The sequence below is a fragment of the Gymnoscopelus braueri genome (genome assembly GCF_963280865.1).
Source record: "Gymnoscopelus braueri genome assembly, chromosome: 6".
NCBI classification, from domain to species: domain Eukaryota; kingdom Metazoa; phylum Chordata; class Actinopteri; order Myctophiformes; family Myctophidae; genus Gymnoscopelus; species Gymnoscopelus braueri.
Window position 1 is genome coordinate 5,134,598 of NC_137607.1, and position 22,283 is coordinate 5,156,880.

A 22,283-nucleotide genomic window follows, 5' to 3' on the forward strand; every position below is an offset into this window, starting at 1 on the left:
GAAGAAACGGTCTGAGGACACGCACATAAATGAGAGGAGACGCCTTAACGAGGGCTGAGAGTGTACTACTGGGTAAATACTGCAAGTAATCAGCCCACTGACGAGTGGGAGGAGGATGGGCCATGGGCAGAGTGAGAGACAACGCTCATCCTGCTACACATGCTGATTCATTTCCTTTAGGCTGCATGCGAAAGAGAGAAGTGGTTATGTTTAACCATGCAACCAACTTTGCCGAATGAGGCGTGAAAATACGAAAAAAAACAAATGCTTGCATGGAACACACAAGGACAGAAATAAGCAGGCACATTATTTTCGCCAGCTAAAATCTGCATGTTCGCCTGGTTTTACACATTCAGTCATAACTGGCAGCATTACACAAGTCGGTGTGACCGTTATGCACGACTTTCACGATTGCACATGTGGAAATGATTATTTAACTTTCCAACCGTTATTGTAGGCTACCTGTCACATTGTAAACCTAATTCTAAGAGCGACAAGCACAGAGGGGAAATAGATAGAACGTGTAGTAGGCCTAATGGTCCAGGGTTGAAATGAAAAGCATTCCATTCCCTCCATGTGATATGGGGTGGATTACCTCACAGCCTACCGAGCCAAGACCCAGGGGCCCAAGAGCTCTAGGGGGCCCGTAGCCGTTGTGTGAATTGTTGCTGTTAATAACTTTGGATTTCTTTTGAAAGGGCTTAGTCATTGATGTCAATGTCAAACAGAGTCCCAAAAGTCCTGAAAACGGAAGGAATAGCCTAAACAAGCAAGGACTGCAAGGACTATGGCACAGGGTGGAGCAGAGGGCACATGCAGCAGGGGAAGGTGCAGACCTGAACGCCAACACCCCTGGAAGACGTAGGCGCGGCACGCCGGCCGGCCCGAAGACTTTGGCAGCGCTGACAGGAAACCAACCCCAAGTTGACAGCCGTGGCATATGAATCTACGGAGTGATGCTGGGCGAAAATCCCCTCTGGCGAATGACCTGCAGGTTGGCCACCCGGGTCACTCAGACGGGCGCCAAGACCAAAACGTCACACGGGAGTAGGCAGGGAGGAGAAAGCAGCAAGGAGGAGGACTGCAAGGGCTCTGGCACACACTGGAGCAGGAAAGGCGCCTCGGTGTCACTGGACCGCGGGGCACTGCGTCACTACCCGGGCAGACTGCAACCGAGAAACGGCCCACCATTCAGGGACCCTTGGCATCGGCACTGGCGAGGGCGAATGAAGGACCTGCGAAACGTTACCACTCATCGAGGCGGCGCTGGGCAGTGGAGATCTCAGGAACACATGGGCAGCAGTAGGAACTCACGTCGCAGGACACAGGAGGACCAGGGCACAATCAGCAGGGTGGGCGTGAGGACCTCCAGGGAAGTCACAAGACGCAGGGCAGCGACGAGTCCACGACGTCACTCACACAGCCAGACCCGGGAAGGACACTCCTTCAGGAACACCGCCTCCAGCAACGAACCAGGATGCAGTCACCCCAGGGGGAAACAACCAGGTTGCTGACGTCTCGTCGTCGCTGGACCCTGCAGGGCCCAACTCTGACACAGACTCAGACAGACCAGGAACGTAATTACAGACGACCCTGACACACAGGACCACCAGACGGGGAACAGGAACACCACGTGAGAGACTGGACCCATAGAGAAAAAATAAAATTCACTGCCGCTCAACATCGCAGCAAACGAACAAGAGACAATGATACAGCAAACTAACTCATGGAAGACTCCTTAAATACACTTCCAAGTCCAATTACTGTACACAACAGTCTACAGCTGGGTTGCCCAGGTGGAACCAGTCAGTCAGGGCAGCCAGAACAGGGGCAGATCGTGACAAAAACAATATTAATAATTCATCAATCGCTCAGTGTGGCTAGAGCTCATATATGGACAGACTCCGATAAACACACCCTGCTTCTTGGTTCAGTGTGCTTAACCACATTGGCAAAGAGCTTAGCTCTGCAAATGGACTCTGTTCAGACATGCCCACATCCTGTCTAGTTGCCCTTCACGCATCTGCCTAGAATACTGTCATATAGCAATAAGCAATTTCTTATAAAGATAAGCATGTTTCACAATTAGGCTTCATCAACATCATACATTTCACGATCATTTACTTTATTTTTATAGTACACATTATACTGATCATTGTTACAATTTCCTGATCTGACCCTGTTTTTGTAATAGTCTTTTCCCTCCTTATTCTCCTTTTTTAAGTTCTTGCCGGTTGTCTCTGAGTTAGAGTGGGGATCCCGGCCTTCTGCCATCACATCAGTAGCAGCTTGTACTTCATGCAGTACAGCATGATTTCTTTAACACACTATTACTAAAGAGTAAACTAAATAATAAACTAAAATTCAGCAGTAGATAAAAGGTAGGGTAAGTCAAGGGTTCCCATATTTGACAGGCTACAACCCCCCAAAATAATCATATTTTAACTGGGGACCCCCCACCCTGACAAGCACTTGGAATTATAGGCATTACATTTAGTTTGACTCAGTTCCATAGAACTATGCTAATCATCTGGGGACCTCCCAAAATAATCCGGTAACCACTGGGGTAAGTTAATAAACAGAAAATACCTTTTCAGGTGGGTTGCCAATTTTCAGCCAATCAGGGAAGACTCAAGAGTACCCATTTATCCGCTTACATTTGATAGTGCTCCAGTTCCAAATGTGTCTACTCATTTCTTTGTGTCATGACTTCAAATTTCACTTGTTTATTCTGTATCCGTTGTGAGTTCTCTCTCCTGATTTTATCAAATTGATATCCTGACCAGAAAATGCATTGTCTTAAAGAGCTGGGGAGACAGAGAGACTCGTGTTACTGAACAAATACTCTATAGCAGTAAGTACTATCAGAATATAGAGCCTTTTAACACTTATTTTAACACTTACCCTACCTTTAATATTTATGTGCTGTATTCTAAACTGTACAAGTAATGTAAGTAATGTGTGGGGAGGAAGGAACTTAAGGAAGGGAGTAAACAACACATTCTAGTGGTTTTGACCTTGACTTCTCTTTTTAGTTTTGGGTGCGTGTTGTTGATCTGGTTATCAGTATGTCTAGATGACTGTTAATGTAGACGTACTGGACAGACAAGCTCTGGAGACAAGTGAGTACGTCTGAATTACCTCACTGTAACTTAGAAACAATTATACTTTATATATTCACTGACAGGATTGTATCTTATTCATGTTTTATGAGGTAGCATGAGATCACTTTCACTTCAAACCATTCAGAGATATGAGTGAAGGGGTGATCAAAAAATAAAATAAAATACCAACTTTCAATGAAACAAGATGTTATATCATATAGTAGTGTTATTAATAGATTGATAGATTTATTGACAGCTTATTGACAGTCTTTCATTGCAGTTACTTGATGCTGGGGTCAGTTTTCACCTCAAGATACCATGAGGTTTCTAAAGACAATCAGTGTGATCCTGGACATTCTGATCTTGGTACCTGGTAAGGAAGTAATTTTGTAGATCTATGAGGGGCGAACACACTGTGCATATAAAATCATTTCAAAGTACAAATCAAATACTGTGTACAACACATAGTTAAATGTGGGTAATGAACATATACATGTACAAATATTGAGGTAAATATAATATTGTATTGTATTGTATTGTATTGTATTGTATTGTATTGTATTGTATTGTATTGTATTGTATTGTATTGTATTGTATTGTATTGTATTGTATTATATCTACTTTCAACTAATTGACATCATGTCATATTATCACGATCTAGTGGACCAACAGAATGAGGCTAGAAGGTCAGAATTATTATCTCTGATAGAAAAGAATAATCTGAAGATTGACATTTCTGTTGACAGCTGTTTATTTATTTGTCTTTTACAGGTGTTTGTAGTGGTGAGTGGAGAGTGAGCTTCACCAATTACTCGCCATGTGTCATGAGAGGGTCATCAGTAGATATTGGTTGTTCATATGAATACCCAGTGGGTCGCACTGTCACTGATACATTCTGGTACAAGAACAATCAAATATTTCTCCATGGCTCTCAGTCTCACTCTCAACCTTATCCAGGTCATGTTCAATACATTGGTGATAAACTGAATAATTGTGCCCTGAGGATCAATAACGTTGACGACAGTGATGAGGATAATTATCACTTCAGGTTTGTGACAACACATGATAATTGGACCAGTACATCAGTATCTTTGTCTGTTACAGCAGGTAAACAAGAGTACTTTTTTAACCTTTCATGTAATCACAGTTAAATCTTTCCTGTCAATCTCACCAACTGACATCCATCTTGTTTTTATTCTTCTGATCAGAACTGTCTGTACAGGTGACTCCTCCCACTGTGTCAGAGGGGTCATGGGTGACACTCACCTGTCAAACATCTTGTAAACAAAGACCCAACATTGTCTGGTTTAAAGATGGACAATCAGCATCCTGGGCGGCCAGCCCAGAATTCCAGGCCACAATAAAGGATGGTGGGAGTTACCAGTGTGCTATTGAAGGACAAGAGACATGGAAGTCTGAAGCTGTGATGATGGATGTGCAGTGTGAGTTTATATGAGTTCATGTCTTTTTCTCTCTGTTTCATTCTATCTTGTTTCCATTCCATTAATTCAACAGCACATTCAAAGAAGAATTATATTATGCTTTGAAATCCAGAATATTTATATTATCTACAGTAACAATAGTGTCTGAAATAGGTCATTTATTATACCTTTCTGGAGTGTTTTTAAGCTGGACATAACAGTAGGGTGGTCGGATGTTTAGGGGTTGTCTTGGATCTATACAACAACCTAAGTCTATTCTCATCAATGTGTGCAGGGTCAACTCATGACCTTGTGCTTCTCTGTTTGATAACTGAACAATACTCTTGAATATTACACTGAGATTTTTTCTAATGTCACAACTCCATTTTCCTCCTGCAGATGGTCCAAAGAAAGTTACTTTGATCATCAGCCCATCATATGTTCTTGAAGGAGATTCAGTCACTTTCACCTGCCATAGTGAAGCCAACCCCGAAGTAAAAGCAGAACAATACAAACTGTACAGAGACCAGAGGTTTGTGACATCAGCACAGAGTCACACCATCTCTAACATCCAGAAACAGCACAGAGGACAGTACAGCTGTCAGGCTCACAATGACATCAACGCAACCATGTCTGATCCAGTACCTCTTGAAGTTCAATGTGAGTATGGTCACGTTTATTGTTCTCGAAACTTGCAGAAAAGAATGCATTCAATTCATGACTTTTCTGTGCAGTTTTTTAATTATTTAGACCAAAGTTGGTCACCACATATTCAAAGCATTAATGATTAGTTAGTTGTTACTGCTGCACTTTAAATATAGAATTGTTTACTTGTTGAATCTACATGCAACTTTAGCCTCATTATGAATGAATGTACATAGAATTATCTATTACAAGATAATAGACAAGATATACAAGACATCTGAAGTCACTCTTCATGTTTACTGTGAGTTTCTAATTTAACTAAGATTGAATTAAATTGATGACTTTAGTGTCTTGTATATAATTTTGAATTTTAAACTAAATGTATGATTTATAATATATATATATATATATATATATATATATATATATATATATATATATATATATATATATATATATATATATATATATATATATATATATATATATATATATATTTATGTATATTCCAAGCTATAGTATACTTTACGAAATAATAGCTATGGATACTATAGACATTAGTTCACTTTTTTTAAATAAATGGCCAACCATCTACCAGTATAGGATGTACATGATTCTTTATTAAAATTAAATTATAATTAAATGTTAAACATCTTTTGAGCATGAACCTCTTTTTCCCAGAATTTTATTTCATCATCTCTGATTATAATTTTATGGTCCGAGCAGATGTCATTTCTAGCCTCATTAAATTCTTGCATATTATTCACAAATCAAGAATAACTTTAGAAAAGGACACCAAGAAGAACTGCACATTTTAACCGTTCTCCTCATTTTTATTGTTTCTCCAAAGCCAACAATGTTGCTCTAATATCTGGAGTTGGAGTTTCACTCTTTGTGCTGATTTTGGCTTTCATCATTGTTTGCTGCGTCAGGTGAGTGAGTGCGTTTGTGCGTGTGTGTGTGTGCGTGCGTGCTAATTTTAATAAAGCAGCATAGATACTGTGATGGTAAATGTTACACGCACTTTCATACTAAACATGAACTTTTCACATGTGAGCTTTTGACAGCAGATTTTATGTCAAGACTTAAACTAAGACTACTGTCATTTCATTGATCACTAAATGATGTAAATAATGAGTTAAATGTTTTGTTTTAACAGGAAGAAAATGACAAATGCAAACAAAGAGGTATTATTTTACTTTTCTTCCATGTATTGAATTGAGATTTTTCATACTATTTATATATCATGTATATTATTTCTATTTAAAAAAAAAAGGAAACTTACCAACAATAATTAAGGAAGAAAATATAATTTCAGTATCTTGAAGCTGCACTATGTAACTTGTACTGGGGATTTGTACCCAGGCCACTGTGCAAGCACTGACTGTTTTACCACTGAGCCTGCTTGCCTCAGGCAGTACCAGTTGCCATCCAGCAGTGGACCTTAGGAATTTCTAAATAGAAGAGCAGGGAGACCAAATACAACCACTGCAGTTGTGTTAGTTCTATTGTAGTATTACCATACAGATTTGTCAAACTAAAAATGTATTCACAAAAAAAGTTACCTAGTGTTGCATTAAGTGTTAACACTACATAATATAAACACATGTCTAACAGCTATCACTCAAATCACACAGCCATCTGTTCTTTAATTCAAAATGTTTCCTGGGTTCGATTCCCGCCGGGGACGCTGTGGGCGCGGGGGGCGTGTCTTCTCCTCCGCGTCATCAGCGCCCATACCCTAGGTGGGGTTGGCGAAAGGGCCTACTCTGTGTGGAGTTTGCATGTTCTCCCCGTGTCTCCTAGGGTAGTTAATACCCTCACAAAAACATGTAGTAATCCTGGTCACTATACTGCCTCCCCCTGGTCAGCCGGGGCGCCTGATGGAGGGGAAGGGAACTGGTTGGAATAACGTGTTCCTTCCACGCGCTACGTCCAACCAGGGAAACTCCCTCCTGTCAGGTGACAAGAAGGTCAGTTGGCTCTCATGCATTGAAGGAGGCATGAGCTCGGCCCTGGCCTCCCTAGGCTGGTGGGGGGAGTGTAGTGCCCAGGATCACTTAGCAAATTGGCACCGGGTGAAAAAAGGGTTACAAAAATCGAGGGATAAAAATTTTAAAAAAAATGTTTCTCTGATATTTTACTTCCTGTTGCGTCCCACACCAGCCTGCGTCTGTTCCAGTGGTCAGTGGGAGGAGCTTGGCGTCTGTCCCAATGGTCAGTGGGAGGAGCTTGGCGTCTGTCCCAGTGGTCAGTGGGAGGGGCTTGGCATCTGTCCCAGTGGTCAGTGGGAGGAGCTTGGCATCAGTCCCAGTGGTGAGTGGGAGGGTCTTGGCATCGGTCCCAGTGGTCAGTGGGAGGAGCTCAGACCCTTCAGTCCTGCAGGTGCATCAAGACTCCTCCTCTCATTGTCCCTCCTCTCAGATCAACAGTGTCTACTCCACAGTCCAGCACCACTCTCTGTCCTCTCCTCATCCTCCTACTGAGGAGATCCCTCTTTACTCCATGTTGAAGCTCCCGTCCCGTCAGTCTGCTTCACACCCCCCTGGACAGGTACTGTGTCTAAAGGTCACATGGTCTTTGATTTACACTTGAATCCTTTACCCAAGAGACCCACCAGAACACTGTTTGATTACAATTTATTTCTCAAAACCAGTTTTTCTGCGCTGTTTAGAAATTAGTTCCCTTCTCCTTTCTTATTTACATATGTCTTAATTAGATTACACTACACTCCTGTGACTCATAAGTCTTGCAAACTACTTCAATTTTCTTTCTTTTCTTTTAATCTCTTCTCTACAAAGATGACAGTTATATTGTTCCAACGATCACCTATTAATTATTTAATATATAAGTTAACAGGCTAAGTGTGTAATTGTACTGTATTTGAGAACGATTTTTTAAGATGTTTAAGCTGTTTGAGTTTCAGCATTGCATTTCATTACATTACTGATGGCACTTTTGTTATTTCTTTTTATATTGTATTGCTCAGCAAGAGCAAGATGTTGACTATTCTTCAGTGACATTCAACCCAGGGACCAGCAGGACCCTTGCAGACAACAACATAGCCCTGCAACACACACTGTAAGTTATAAAAATGTATTTGATTGTGAATTATAACAGCTCAACTATGCATTGGAAACAGTGAAATTCTGATATAATGCTAGCCTGATTATCAGACTGAAGCTTCACGAAGCAGTTATTTTTTAGCAAAACTAAACAATAAAAGCCTGGAGATCGAGGCTACCAAGCAGTTAACTCAGTGGAGTGGGCGGGGTCTATGGTCTTGAGCTAGGCTAATATAATGCACAAATCCAGATGCATTTCCAGTATTTTAAATAAGACCATATAGAGAAGTTGTGCTTTACAGAAGCTTCCTTCCATTAGGGTTACATGTGTAGTTAACAATAATATTAATAATAAATACACGCACGCACGCACACACACACACACACACACACACACACACACACAATTTAGTATTAGCACTTAGTTCTTCTCTACATTAGTATGAATGGCTGTGTATTGTTCTTCTCAGGTCTGGTGAAGCAGGAAATGAAGATGCGATCTATTCCACTGTGAAGGAAGACGTCTCTGCAATCTATTCCGCTGTGGATAAAACACCAAAGGCAAAACAAAGCAAAGTAAAACCATGATAGATTTTTTTTTTTTAAAGAAGAAAATCCTGTGCATGTGTGTATGGGAAATACAGTTTGAGGCAATATCAATCAGTTGTGTGTCTCAGCTGAAGTGTTTTCTGTTTCATCCCAGTGTCTAGTTGTTGTTGAGTTTCTATTTCTCCTCATTATTCTGTCACCCAATGACACAATGCAAGAAACTGCAACTCAGACTATGTGACGCTGAACCTAATTCTTTCATTATATTCTACTGCCATCTACAGTTTAAGAGGCAGAACTTCATCAGATATATCTAAATATCATCAATATTTGTGCTTGTGTATGAAACAGAAGGATGTATGTATTGCCAGATATTTTATTTTGTAATGGGTTTGGGTGGGGGGGGGGGGAGATATAAAAGTTTAATAACCAAAAGGATTGATTTATAGACCAGAGAGGGGGGGAATCCCCCAGCAAATCATACTCTGCTTCTAGTCAACTGGCTCCTCTAAAATGTTCTCTTTTTTTTTGTTCTTCTTTTTTTTTACCACAGGAATGTTTTATTCATTGACATGTATTACATTTATTGTAGATACTGTATATGTAAATATTATATGTCGCTTTGCTATCTAATATTTTAATAAACTTAAACGATTTGGATACTTCTGGGACATTAATAAAGACCTTGACTTTGACAGTCAGTTCCACAGATAAATATTGTGAAAATAGCCGATGTACAAGCTCACAATGCCTCTCTTTGCGAGGTTGTGAGCTTGTAGATCGGCTATTTTCAACATGTTTGACAATTTGGCCTATGTTTGACTAGTTTCTATCATACAGTTTGTTGATTACTTTTGATGCAGCAATGTTATTTTTCTTTTCTTTCTTTTTGAGGTATTAAAAAGGCCTTAAAAGCCCTTAAATTGCCACTTTACTGTCATCTGGGGACCCCCTCAAAATCATGTGGGGACCCCCCTGGGCTTCTGGACCCACAGGTTGTGAACCCCTGGATTAGGTTATTGGTTGGGGGAGGAGTCAGGCCTGAGGGTGTTCTCTAACACTGCACATACTGTATTCACTTTCACCCTGGGAGAGTAATTCCATCACCACATCATTACTGATGGAACAAAGAAGAATAAAGTTAATATCTTGTAATGGCCAAGTCAAAGTCCTGACCTGAATCCAATATAAATGTTGTGGAAGCACCTGAAGTGAGCAGTTCATGTGAGGAAAGCCACCAACATCCCAGAGTTGAAGATGTTCTGTATGGAGGAATGAGCTCCAATTCCTCCAAGCCCATGTGCACCACTGATCAACACTTACCACAAACCTTTAAACCCGATTGACCAGACTTGCTCTGTTATCAGCCCTTGTTTTTGTTGCTTTAAATGTAATTGTGGTTTGTACCACTTTGTGTTTTGCCATCATTATAAAAGTTTATTTAAACATAATTTATAATCTGTTGATGGCAATTCAACCAGCGTGGACAGAGGCACACAATATAGGCTATTCCCTCGATTATTTCCATCCTCCAAATCAACCTGTTTACTTTTCAATAAGCTACAGCTCACTCATTTCTGTCACACCAAAATGATACTTACAAAACTATGCTAAGCAGGTTCAGCTATTTCCGTTCTCTAAACAGCCAATCTAATATTTCTCTCTCTCCTCTGTGTTGTTTCTGCAGCATTTATTTATAATACCTCTATATCTATATCACCCTTCTCTCTCAGTGTGGATAGACAGTAGACAAGTGTCAAATATACAGTAGTCCAGTAAATACACTCTGTTTCAAACTCCTCTGAACTCATGTCTAATCTAACCTAACAGCTGCTTCAGTGTGGTTAACCACATGTGCAAAGAGCTTAGCTCTGCAAATGCACGCTGTTCAGACATGCACACATGTCAGTTGGATTACACAATTTGCCCATGATACTCTCAAAGCAAATGTGCATCTCATACACAGATAAGCATGTTTTTTTTTATTCATCATTCTTTAATGGAAATACCTCCATTTGTTTTCATGTTTTTTGTAGGTTTTGAAATATTTGACTTTAATTTTATAATTGAAGTCAGTGTGGCTCTTAGGCTGAAACCTTGCCTAAATTTGGAATCATACATCATAGATATATCATAAATGACAGAAGTAACAGGCTGGTCACATGAAGTCCTGTTGATCCTACACTGTTTCTACGTGGATCCTGAGAGATTGGTAGTTGTCTCCGCCAGGCCGAAAGGCATGGCGAGAGAGTATGTTTTACCCCCTGTCCGTCCGTCCGTGTCTCCGTCATTCTGTCTGTGTACAGCTAATCTCCGGCACCGTTGGCTTGCTCACAGTGAAACTGTGCACACACACTCCCTGGATACCACAGCAGAACCTCTGCCCCAAATGTTTCACATGGGCATTTTATAGCGCCATCAGAAGGCCGATTTGTGCAAAACATATTTTTTGACAGTACTCCTACAGATTTTGTCCAAAAATCCCGCAAATCGGTACACAGTATCTCTATAGTCATTAAACGAAATGTGTCTTTCACATTTTTCATATTCCATCCTGATTGGCTAAAAATGTCTTCCAAAGTTTGTAGGAGTGCTCCGTTTTGAACAAAATGCCTCAAATCATGAACACAACATGCAATTTCCTTGAAATTTTCCACGCATATTTCCACTATGCCCAGGAAGAAATGCCACTTGAACATTTTCAAATCAGCCTCATGGTGGCGCTATAACAGGCCAATTCGTGTTTTTACCTATAACTGCACCGATCTGTGTAAAACTTTGTAAGCGCACTCCATAAAGGTCAAGGAGGCCGACTTATGTAAAACAATTTTTTTTATATTACTCCTTCCGATTTTATCCAAATTTCACGCACATCGGTACACATGATCTCTATAGTCATGTGATCAATACAGATGTGTTTGATTTTTCATATTCCATCCTGATTGGCTAAGATTGACATCTAAAGTTTGCAGTAGTGGCATGTTTTGAACAACATGCCACAAATCATGAACGCAGCGTCCGATTGTGGTCAAACTTTGCACGCACATTCTCACTATGTTGAGGAGCAAATATCACCCTTTTAACATTGGCCTGTTATAGTGCCACCAGCAGGTCTAATTTAGCAAAACAAATTTTTGAACAACATGCCTCAAATCATGAATGCAGTGTCCGATTGCCATGCAAGGCCTAAGAAGAAATGGCACCCTTTTCACATTGGCCTATTATAGCGCCACCAGGAGGCCACAATAACCTACCTGACCTGGCGGAGACCTGTGCTCCGGGGAGCACTTTTTCTAGTTGTCTCTGGGTTAGAGTGGGGTAGAGATCCAATCCTTCTGCCATCGCATCAGCAACACCTTGTAAAGCATGCTTTCTTTAACACATTATTAATCCAGAGAACAGTGAACTAAAAGTCATCATAGTTACTAGTTAACAGTAACACAAACATTCAGTACTCTAATGTGTATAAGTAATGTGTGAAGAGAGGGAGGAAGGAAGAGTAAACATCACATTCTAGTGGTTTTAACCTTGACTTCCTTTTTAGTTTTTAGTTTTGGTTGCGTGTTGTTCTGGTTATCATTATGTCTAGATGACTGTTAGTGTAGACGTACTGGACAGACAAGCTCTGGAGACAAGTGAGTATGTCTGAATTATCTCACTGTAACTTAGTAATAATGATACTTTATATATCCATTGATAGGATTGTATCTTATATACATGCATCTTATGATACATGTAACTAAATTAAAAGACTAATATAGTTTCTACAGCCAGGCCGTCAGGCTGCTGAACAGGCTCTGAGCCTTTATGTCAGTCCTGGTGAGCAGTGGCTACACAAGCCGTCACACTGGCTCTATGACTTTATGTATGTTATATACTTTATTCCCACAAATGTAATACATTGATAATCTGCTAAAAGGTGATGTCTCTTACTTGCACAAGAGACTGAGCTACTCTACCTTATATCTATTTAGTTTTTTGAGCACAGACCTTCTAGTATAATGTTGATATATTGCTTGGATATTTGTCATTTACCGTACCATTTCATTAACATTGGTGAGAGTCAGTATAGTCATAGATTTACTGACAGTTTATTACAGAACAGAGAGTACAGTACATGTGTTGGTTGTGAAGTGTGTCTTTCATTGCAGCTCCTTGATGCTGGGGTCAGTTTTCACCTCAAGATACCATGAGGTTTGTAAAGACAATCAGTGTGATCCTGGACATTCTGATCTTGGTACCTGGTAAGAAGAGTTTATAATGGTTTCATATTCACAGTGTGTTCACCTGTCATAGATTTACTAAATGACTGCCAAACTGCAAAGTAAAAGTTAAAAAATCTGTGTCCAACACATAGTTAAATGTTGTAGTTAATGTACAGATAAACAAAAATCAAAGATTTTATTCCATTATATTATATTAGATAAATTATCATATTGAGGAAAATATCTACTTTCAACTATTTGACATGTCATGTTATCACGATCAATGGAATGAGGCCAGAAGGTCATATTTGTTATGTCATATGATAAAAATAACAATCTGAAGACATTTTTGTTGACAGATGTTTATTTGTTTGTCTTTTACAGGTGTTTGTAGTGGTGGGTATGGAGTGACCTTCACAAATCCATCTCCATGTGCCAAGAGAGGCTCAGCAGTAGCTATTCGTTGTTCATATGACTACCCATGGGATCACACTGTCACTTCTAAATACTGGTACAACAACAATGGCATTGTACTATCTCATCAAGGTCGTATTCAATACATTGGTAATAAACTCCACGATTGTACCCTGAGGATCAATAACATACAAGACAGTGATAAGGGAGGTTATTACTTCAGGTTTTGGACATCACGTGATGCATTTAGTAGTCAAACAGTATCTTTGTCTGTAACAGGTAAACAAGAGTACTTTTTTAACCTTAGTGTAATCAAAGTAAAATCTTTCCTGACAATCTCACCAACTGACATCCATCTTGTTTTTATTCTTCTGATCAGAACTGTATGCACAGGTGACTCCTCCCACTGTGTCAGAGGGGTCATGGGTGAAACTCTACTGTCAAATATCTTGTAAACCAAGACCCAACATTGTCTGGTTTAAAGATGGACAACGAGTACCCAATCCAAGATTCCAGGCTAAAATAGAGGATGCTGGGAGTTACCAGTGTGCTGTTGAAGGACAAGAGAGATGGAAGTCTGAAGCTGTGATGTTGAATGTGCAGTGTGAGTTCATATGAGTTCTTGTGAGCTCTTTCTCTCTCTTTGTCTGAATCTTTTTCTCTCTGTTTCATTCTGTCTTTAATGCATTCAATTAATACAACACCACATTCAAAGAAGAATCATATTCAATTAAAGCTTTAAGCAGCGATGACCGGCCCGTCCCTCGTATCTTTATAATGTATGAGGAGGTGGTCATTATTGAAATTTAAAGCCCGACATAATCACCCTGAAGGGCTTTAAATTTCAACAATGACCAACTCCTCAAACATTATCCCGCTTATTACACGGCTACTTAATAAATCAATAAATAAATTGACCCAAAAGTAACAACAAAACAAAGTATTTCCTTGCTTACGGCAATGAAAGTATTCCATAAGTATTGGGCTGGGCGGACAAGTTTGCCTCGGAAAACAAATTACAATATTCCATAAGGTAACCGGAAGACTCGCCCCATAACACACTCACTCCCATTCTATATACCGCCGATTTGCCTGTAATACCGCCGGATTTGCCCTGGAGCGACTGTGTTTTGGGGCGAGCGTTTTGGTATTCCCCCATTGTTGCCACGATAAACAAGGAAGTGCAGTGGATCAAATAGAATCACTTTTCGGTTATTGCATCGTATTTCTCACTTCAAAAGTTTTCAAAAACATTCTTGAGAGCAACGTTTAGTTGTAAATTACATTGTTTGTTTGTTTACATGGCTGTCATGTTGGATAAAGCATAAAACCAAGCAGTGCAGGTTGACATGAGCAGGTGCTCTGAGTCTCTGATTAGACAGCGGTCCGTTATAGAGCTCATCGGTCATTATCCAGAAATAATGACCGATGACTGACCAATCAGAATCAAGCATTCAACCAAGCCGTGAAATAAAGTATAATAGCTATTATATATTTTTTCCCCAACAGATGATCCCAAGAATGTTTTTTTGTCAGCAAGTCCACCAGGAGATGTTGTGAAAGGAAGCTCAGTCACTTTGACCTGCAGCAGCAGTGGTTCAAATCCACCAATCCAGAGCCTCTTCCTACTCAAAGACAACGTTAAAGTGACACAGAAGAAGATAATGACCATCTCTAACATCCAACCCAGTCACAGTGGAAGATACTCCTGTCAGGCAAAGAACTACATTACCACAGTCACTTCACCTGAAGTCACTCTTCATGTTCAGTGTGAGTTTTTAATTAAACTTAGATCAAATTATATGTCATTTGCTTTATTATTTTGACATTATTTGAACACAGCAAATAATGTCAATTATTGTATTGTATCAATATCCATTATTCCTCTACAGACCCTCCAGTAATGACCTCAATATCAGTGAATCCACCAGGAGAAGTAGTTGAGGGCAGTAAAGTGACTCTGACCTGCAGCAGTGATGCCAACCCACCAGTAGACAACTACACCTGGTACAGAGACAGAGGAAGCAGCTTTATCTCCACTGGTCCTCAGCTGGTAAAGGACAATGTGTCTCCTGCAGACTCTGGACAGTACACCTGTCAGGTGACAAACAAACATGGATCCCAAACGTCATCACCTCATTCCATTAATGTTCTCTGTAAGTAAAAGAATAAATAAAAACGTCATAGTCCAATTTAAATATTTATTTACATAACAATATATAGTGTATGATCAAAAGTAATTTGTCTTACGTCTTTTCGTTTCACAGTGTCCAGTGTTGTCCAAAGTTGGTGTAATATTAGACACCACACACAGTAATCAATAATAACAACATCAGAAATGCACATTTTAACTTCTCTCCTCATTTTGATTGTGTTTCTCCAAAGCCAGCAATGTTGCTCTAATATCTGGAGTTGCAGTTTCACTGTTTGTACTGATTCTGGTTTTCGGCATTGTTTTCTGGGTCAGGTGAGTGAGTGTGCATGCATGTGTGTGCATGTGTGTGCATGTGTGTGTGTGTGTGTGTGTGTGTGTGTGTGTGTGTGTGTGTGTGTGTGTGTGTGTGTGTGTGTGTGTGTGTGTGAGTGCGTCCGTCCGTCCGTCCGTGCGTGCGTGCGTGCGTGTGTCTGTGTGTGTGTGTGTGTGTGTGCGTGCGTGTACTAATTGTAATGAAGCAGTATACTGTGATGTTAAATGTTACACCCACTTTTATAACAAACGTTAACTTTTCAATTGTGAGCTTTTTACAGCAGATTCCATTTCAGACTTAGACTAAGATTATTGCAATTTCATTCATCACTAAATTATCTAAATAATAAGTTAAGTCTTTTGATTTGACAGGAAGAAAAGGACAAATTCAGACAGAGAGGTATTTATTTGTTTGGATATTTATGTTAACACTATATACATAGCCTAATACAGACATTAAGTTTCACTGAAAACATCTGATGTGTTACTTTCTGTTGTGTCCCACACCAGCCTGCATCTGTCCCTATGGTCAGTGGGAGGGGCTTGGCATCTGTCCAAGTGGCCAGTGGGAGGGGCTTGGCATCTGTCCCTATGGTTAGTGGGAGGAGCTTGGCATCTGTCCCAGTGGTCAGTGGGAGGAGCTTGGCATCTGTCCCAGTGGTCAGTGGGAGGAGCTTGGCATCTGTCCCAGTGGTCAGTGGGAGGAGCTCAGACCCTTCAGTCCTGCAGGTGCATCAAGACTCCTCCTCTCATTGTCCCTCCTCTCAGATCAACAGTGTCTACTCCACAGTCCAGCACCACTCTCTGTCCTCTCCTCATCCTCCTACTGAGGAGATCCCTCTTTACTCCATGTTGAAGCTCCCGTCCCGTCAGTCTGCTTCACACCCCCCTGGACAGGTACTGTGTCTAAAGGTCACATGGTCTTTGATTTACACTTGAACCCGTTACCCAAGAAACCCACCAGAACACAGTTTAATTACAATTTATTTATCAAAACCAGTTTTTCTGCACTGTTTAGAAATTAGTTCCCTTCTCCTTTCTTATTTACATATGTCTTAATTAGATAATCTAGAGAAGTAGATAAAAGAGAAGTAGCCTAGTTTGCAAGACTGTTATGAGTCACAGGAGTGTAGTGTAATCTAATTTAGATTACACTACACTCCTGTGACTCATAACAGTCTTGCAAACTAGGCTACTTCTCTTTTCTTTCTTTTCTTTTAATCTCTTCTCTACAAAGATGACAGTTATATTGTTACAACCATCACCTATTAATTATTTAATAAATAAGTTAACAAGCTATGTGTGTAATTGTACGTATTGGAGAAAGATTTTTAAGATGTTTAAGATGTTTGAGTTTCAACATTTCATGACATTACTGATGGCACTTTTGTTATTTCTTTTTATCTTGTATTGCTCAGCAAGAGCAAGATGTTGACTACAGTTCAGTGTCATTCAAACCAGGGACCAGCAGGACCCTTGCAGATCACAACACAGCCCTGCAACACACACTGTAAGTTATAACAAACACATTTATTTGATTGTGAATTATAACAGCTCAACTATGCATTGGAAACAGTGAAAACCTGATATAATGCTAGCCTGATTATTATTACATACATACATACATACATACATACATACATACATACATACATACATACATACATACATACATACATACATACATACATACATACATACATACATACATACAATTTAGTATTAGCACTTAGTTCTTCTCTACATTAGTATGAATGGATGTGTGTTGTTCTTATCAGGTCTGGTGAAGCAGGAAATGAAGATGTGATCTATTCCACTGTGAAGGAAGACGTCTCTGCAATCTATTCCGCTGTGGATAAAACACCAAAGGCAAAACAAAGCAAAGTAAAACCATGATAGAATTATTTTTTAAAGAAGAAAATCCTGTGCATGTATGTATGGGAAATACAGTTTGAGGCAATATCAATCAGTTGTGTATCTCAGCTGAAGTGTTTTCTGTTTCATCCCAGCCTCTTATTGTTGAGTTTCCATTTACCCTCATTATTCTGTCACCCAATGACACGATGCAAGAAACTGCAACTCAGACTTCACTATGTGATGCTGAACCTAATTCTTTCATTATATTCTACTGCCACCTAGAGTTTAAGAGGCAGAACTTCATCAGATATATCTAAATGTTTATCATCAATATTTGTGCTTGAAACAGAAGGATGTATTATCAGATATTTTATCTTGCAATGGTTTGGGTGGGGGTGGGGGAGATATAAAAGTTTAATAACCAAAAGGATTGATTTATAGACCAGAGAGGGGGGGAATCCCCCAGCAAATCATACTCTGCTTATAGTCAACTGGCTCCTCTAAAATGTTCTCTCTTTTTTTTTTTACCACAGGAATGTTTTATTCATTGACATTTATTACATTTATTGTAGATACTGTATATGTAAATATTATATGTCGCTTTGCTATCTAATATTTTAATAAACTTAAACGATTTTGATACTATATTAACCCTCTGGCTTCTGGCATTTTGATTTAAATTACAAAATGACTCTCCTAATTTAGTTGTGGACCCCCTGGACCAAACATTGAGAGCCACTGCCTTACATAATCTGACCCTGATTAGGGCAGTAGTTCTCAACCTTTTCAGGCCATGACCCCCAAAATAATCATATTTTAACTAGGGACTCCCCATCCTGATAAGCACTTGGAATGTAGGAGTTGAGGCATTATATTTTTGGTTCCACAGATAAATATTGTGAAAATAGCCGATCTACAAGCTCACAATGCCTCGCAAAGCGAGGCATTGTGAGCTTGTAGTATATACTGCTTGTAGTATATACTGTAGTATATACTTGTAGATCGGCTAAGTATATACATTTACTTGTAGATACATTTACTCAAGTACTCTACTTAAGTACAAGTTTTAGATATTTGTACTTTACTTGAGTATTTCTAATTTCAAATACTTCTACTCCACTACATCTCAGAGACAAATATTGTACTTTTACTCCACTACAATTATTTGAAAACTTTAGTTACTAGTTACTTTGTATATTATTAATTGATTTTTATTACAACACATGCATTAACCACTTCAGCACTATGCACATTTTGGCCATTTGAAAATAGCCGATCTACAAGCTCACAATGTGCATCGTGAGCTTGTAGATCTGCTATTTTCAAAAGATTTGTATACGTTAGTTTTCAAAGTTTGAAAACTTGAAATGGGACATTCTGCATAATGACTGCTTTTACTTTTGGTACATTAAGTATATTTTGATACCAATATACTTTTGTACTTTTACTCAAGTAAATGTTTTATTCAGGACTTTTTCTTAACAGAGTATTTCTGCATTGCATTATCGACACTTTTACTTAAGTTAAAAATGTTTAGTACTTTTTCCACCACTGGAGGAAAGCCACCAACATCCCAGAGTTGAAGATGTTCTGTATGGAGGAATGAGCTCCGAATCCTCCAAGCCCATGAGCACGAGCACGAACACAAACATGAACACTTACCACAAACCTTTAAAACCCATCAAATGACCAGACTTGCTCTGATATCAGCCCTTATTTTTGTTGTTTTAAATGTAATTGTGGTTTGTACCACTTTGTGTTTTGCCATCATTATAAAAGTTTACTTAAACATGATTTATAATCCGTCAATGGCAATTCAACCAGCGTGGACAGAGGCAATCAATATAGGCTATTCCCTCGATTATTTCCATCCTCCAAGTCAACCTGTTTACTTTTTAATAAGCTACAGCTCACTCATTTCGGTCTCACCAAAATGATACTTACAAAACTAGGCTAAGCAGGTTCAGCTATTTCCGTTCTCTAATCAGCAGTTCTGATATTTCTCTCTCTCCTCTGTGTTGTTTCTGCAGCATTTATTTATAATACCTCTATATCTATATCACCCTTCTCTCTCAGTGTGGATAGACAGTAGACAAGTGTCAAATATAGACAGAGTCCAGTAAATACACTCATGTCTAATCTCACCTAACGGCTGCTTCAGTGTGGTTAACCACATGTGCAAAGAGCTTAGTTCTGCAAATGCACGCTGTCCAGACATGCACACATGTGGTCAGTTGGATTACACAATATGCCCATGATACTCTCAAAGCAAATTTGTGCTGGTTCTTGTAGCAATTACCTGATCTTATCTTATATTTTGCTTCCCACCACCAGGGGGGCTGCAGCCCCTACATCCCCCCTCCCCTTCCCGCGCCACTGGGTAGAGATCCAATCCTTCTGCCATCACATCAGCAACACCTTGTCATTCATCAAGTAAAGCATGCTTTCTTTAACACACTATTAATACAGAGAACAGTGAACTAAAATTCATCATAGTTACTAGTTAACAGGAACACAAACATTCAGTACTCTAAATGTGTACAAGTAATGTGTGAAGAGAGGGAAGAAGGAAGAGTAAACATACATTCTAGTGGTTTTAACCGTGACTTCCTTTTTAGTTTTTGTTGTGTGTTGATCTGTATCAGTATGTCTAGACGACTGTTAATGTAGACGTACTGGACAGACAAGCTCTGGAGAAAAGTGAGTATGTCTGAATTACCTCACTGTAACTTAGTAACAATGATACTTTATATATTCATTGACAGGATTGTATCTTATACTGATACATGTATACAACTAAATTAAAGACTAGATAGTTTCTACAGCCAGGCCGTCAGGCTGCTGAACAGGCTCTGAGCCTTTATGTCAGTCCTGGTGAGCAGTGGCAACACAAGCTGTCACACTGGCTCTATGACTTTATGTATGTTATATACTTTATTCCCACAAATGTAATACATTGATAATCTGCTGCTAAGTGATGTCTCTTACTTTCAAAAGAGACTGAGCTACTCTACCTTATTACTATTTAGTTTTTTAGTACACACCTTATAATATAATGTTGATATATTGCTTGGATATTTGACATTTACTGTACCATTTCATTAGCATTAGTGAAACTCAGTATAGCCATAGATGTATTTACATCTTATTACAGAACAGAGAGTACAATACATGTGTTGGTTGTGAAGTGTGTCTTTCATTGCAGTTACTTGATGCTGGGGTCAGTTTTCACCTCAAGATACCATGAGGTTTCTAAAGACAATCAGTGTGATCCTGGACATTCTGATCTTGGTACCTGGTAAGGACAGTTTGAAATGGTTTCATATTCACAGTGTGTTCACCCCTCATAGATAGTTTTGGGCAATGAAAACATTGCAAATATATATAAAATGATATTCTATTCTATGTATATTTAGAGGAAAGTACCTACTTTGAATTATGTGACATCATGTTGAGTCACAATCTACTAGATAGATAGAATGTGGCCAAAAGATCAGAATTATTATCTCACATGATAAAAAAAACAAAAAAACAATCTGAAGATTTAAATTTTTGTTGACAACTATTTACAGTATGTTGTGTCTTTTACAGGTGTTTATAGTGGAGAGTATGGAGTGACTTTCACCAATCAATCTCCATGTGTCATGAGAGGCTCATCAGTAGATATTGGTTGTTCATATTTCTACCCGGTGTGGGACACTGTCACTGATACAATCTGGTGGTCCCAGGACCCTAACACTAAAGCCATTGTACAACTGCTGAATCAAGGTCGTATTCAATACATTGGTAATAAACACAAGGCATGTACCCTGAGGATCAATAACATACAAGACAGTGATGAGAGAGATTATTACTTCAGGTTTGTGACAAAACAGACTGCGTGGACCAGTCAAATAGTATCTTTGTCTGTAACAGGTAAACAAGAGTACTTTTTAACCTTTCATGTAATCAAAGTCAAATCTTTCCTTTCAATCTCACCAACTGACGTCCATCTTGTTTTTATTCTTCTGATCAGAACTGTCTGTACAGGTGACTCCTCCCACTGTGTCAGAGGGGACATGGGTGACACTCACCTGTCAAACATCTTGTAAACCAAGACCCAACATTGTCTGGTTTAAAAATGGACGACAAGTATACAAGCCAAGATTCCACTTCAAAATAGAGGATGCTGGGAGTTACCAGTGTGCTGTTAAAGGACAAGAGACATGGATGTCTGAAGCTGTGATGTTGGATGTGCAGTGTGAGTTTATATGAGTTCATGTGAGCTCTTTCTCTCTCTTTGGCTGAATCCTTTTCTCTCTGTTTCATTTTCTCATGCTTTCCATTATTACAACAGCAATACAACTTACATTCAAAGAAGAATCATACTAATTGATATATTCTCATACATACTGTATAGGCCTATATAAAGTTATGTTTATCAAGAGGGGAGATAAGTCACATCATAACAAACATATCGCCACTGTGTGGTGAGTTATTGTAGAATGAAAAACAAAGATTTTTGTTAAAATGTTACAGCATTATATTCTGATAGTAATCATCAATGAGTACTTTCA

The 22,283-nt window shown here is 39.2% G+C and overlaps 1 protein-coding gene across 1 annotated transcript in view; it reads left to right on the top strand.

Annotated features, from left to right (window-relative positions):
• Positions 1-3,381: 3,381 nt before the first annotated feature.
• LOC308086429 (uncharacterized protein) overlaps positions 3,382-22,283 on the top strand; it is a 48,499-nt gene continuing 29,597 nt past the window's right edge. Inside the window, exons 1-19 of the mRNA XM_080429951.1 lie at positions 3,382-3,477; positions 3,876-4,211; positions 7,337-7,519; positions 7,617-7,723; positions 8,160-8,251; positions 8,706-8,796; positions 12,374-12,419; positions 13,374-13,682; positions 13,783-14,007; positions 15,296-15,559; positions 15,789-15,870; positions 16,243-16,270; positions 16,381-16,767; positions 17,289-17,380; positions 17,649-17,754; positions 20,062-20,202; positions 20,382-20,427; positions 21,319-21,642; positions 21,743-21,967. Of these exons, the coding sequence (XP_080286077.1) occupies positions 3,423-3,477; positions 3,876-4,211; positions 7,337-7,519; positions 7,617-7,723; positions 8,160-8,251; positions 8,706-8,796; positions 12,374-12,419; positions 13,374-13,682; positions 13,783-14,007; positions 15,296-15,559; positions 15,789-15,870; positions 16,243-16,270; positions 16,381-16,767; positions 17,289-17,380; positions 17,649-17,754; positions 20,062-20,202; positions 20,382-20,427; positions 21,319-21,642; positions 21,743-21,967 (3,139 nt within the window). The 5' untranslated portion in view covers positions 3,382-3,422. The remainder of the gene's footprint in view (positions 3,478-3,875; positions 4,212-7,336; positions 7,520-7,616; positions 7,724-8,159; positions 8,252-8,705; positions 8,797-12,373; positions 12,420-13,373; positions 13,683-13,782; positions 14,008-15,295; positions 15,560-15,788; positions 15,871-16,242; positions 16,271-16,380; positions 16,768-17,288; positions 17,381-17,648; positions 17,755-20,061; positions 20,203-20,381; positions 20,428-21,318; positions 21,643-21,742; positions 21,968-22,283) is intronic.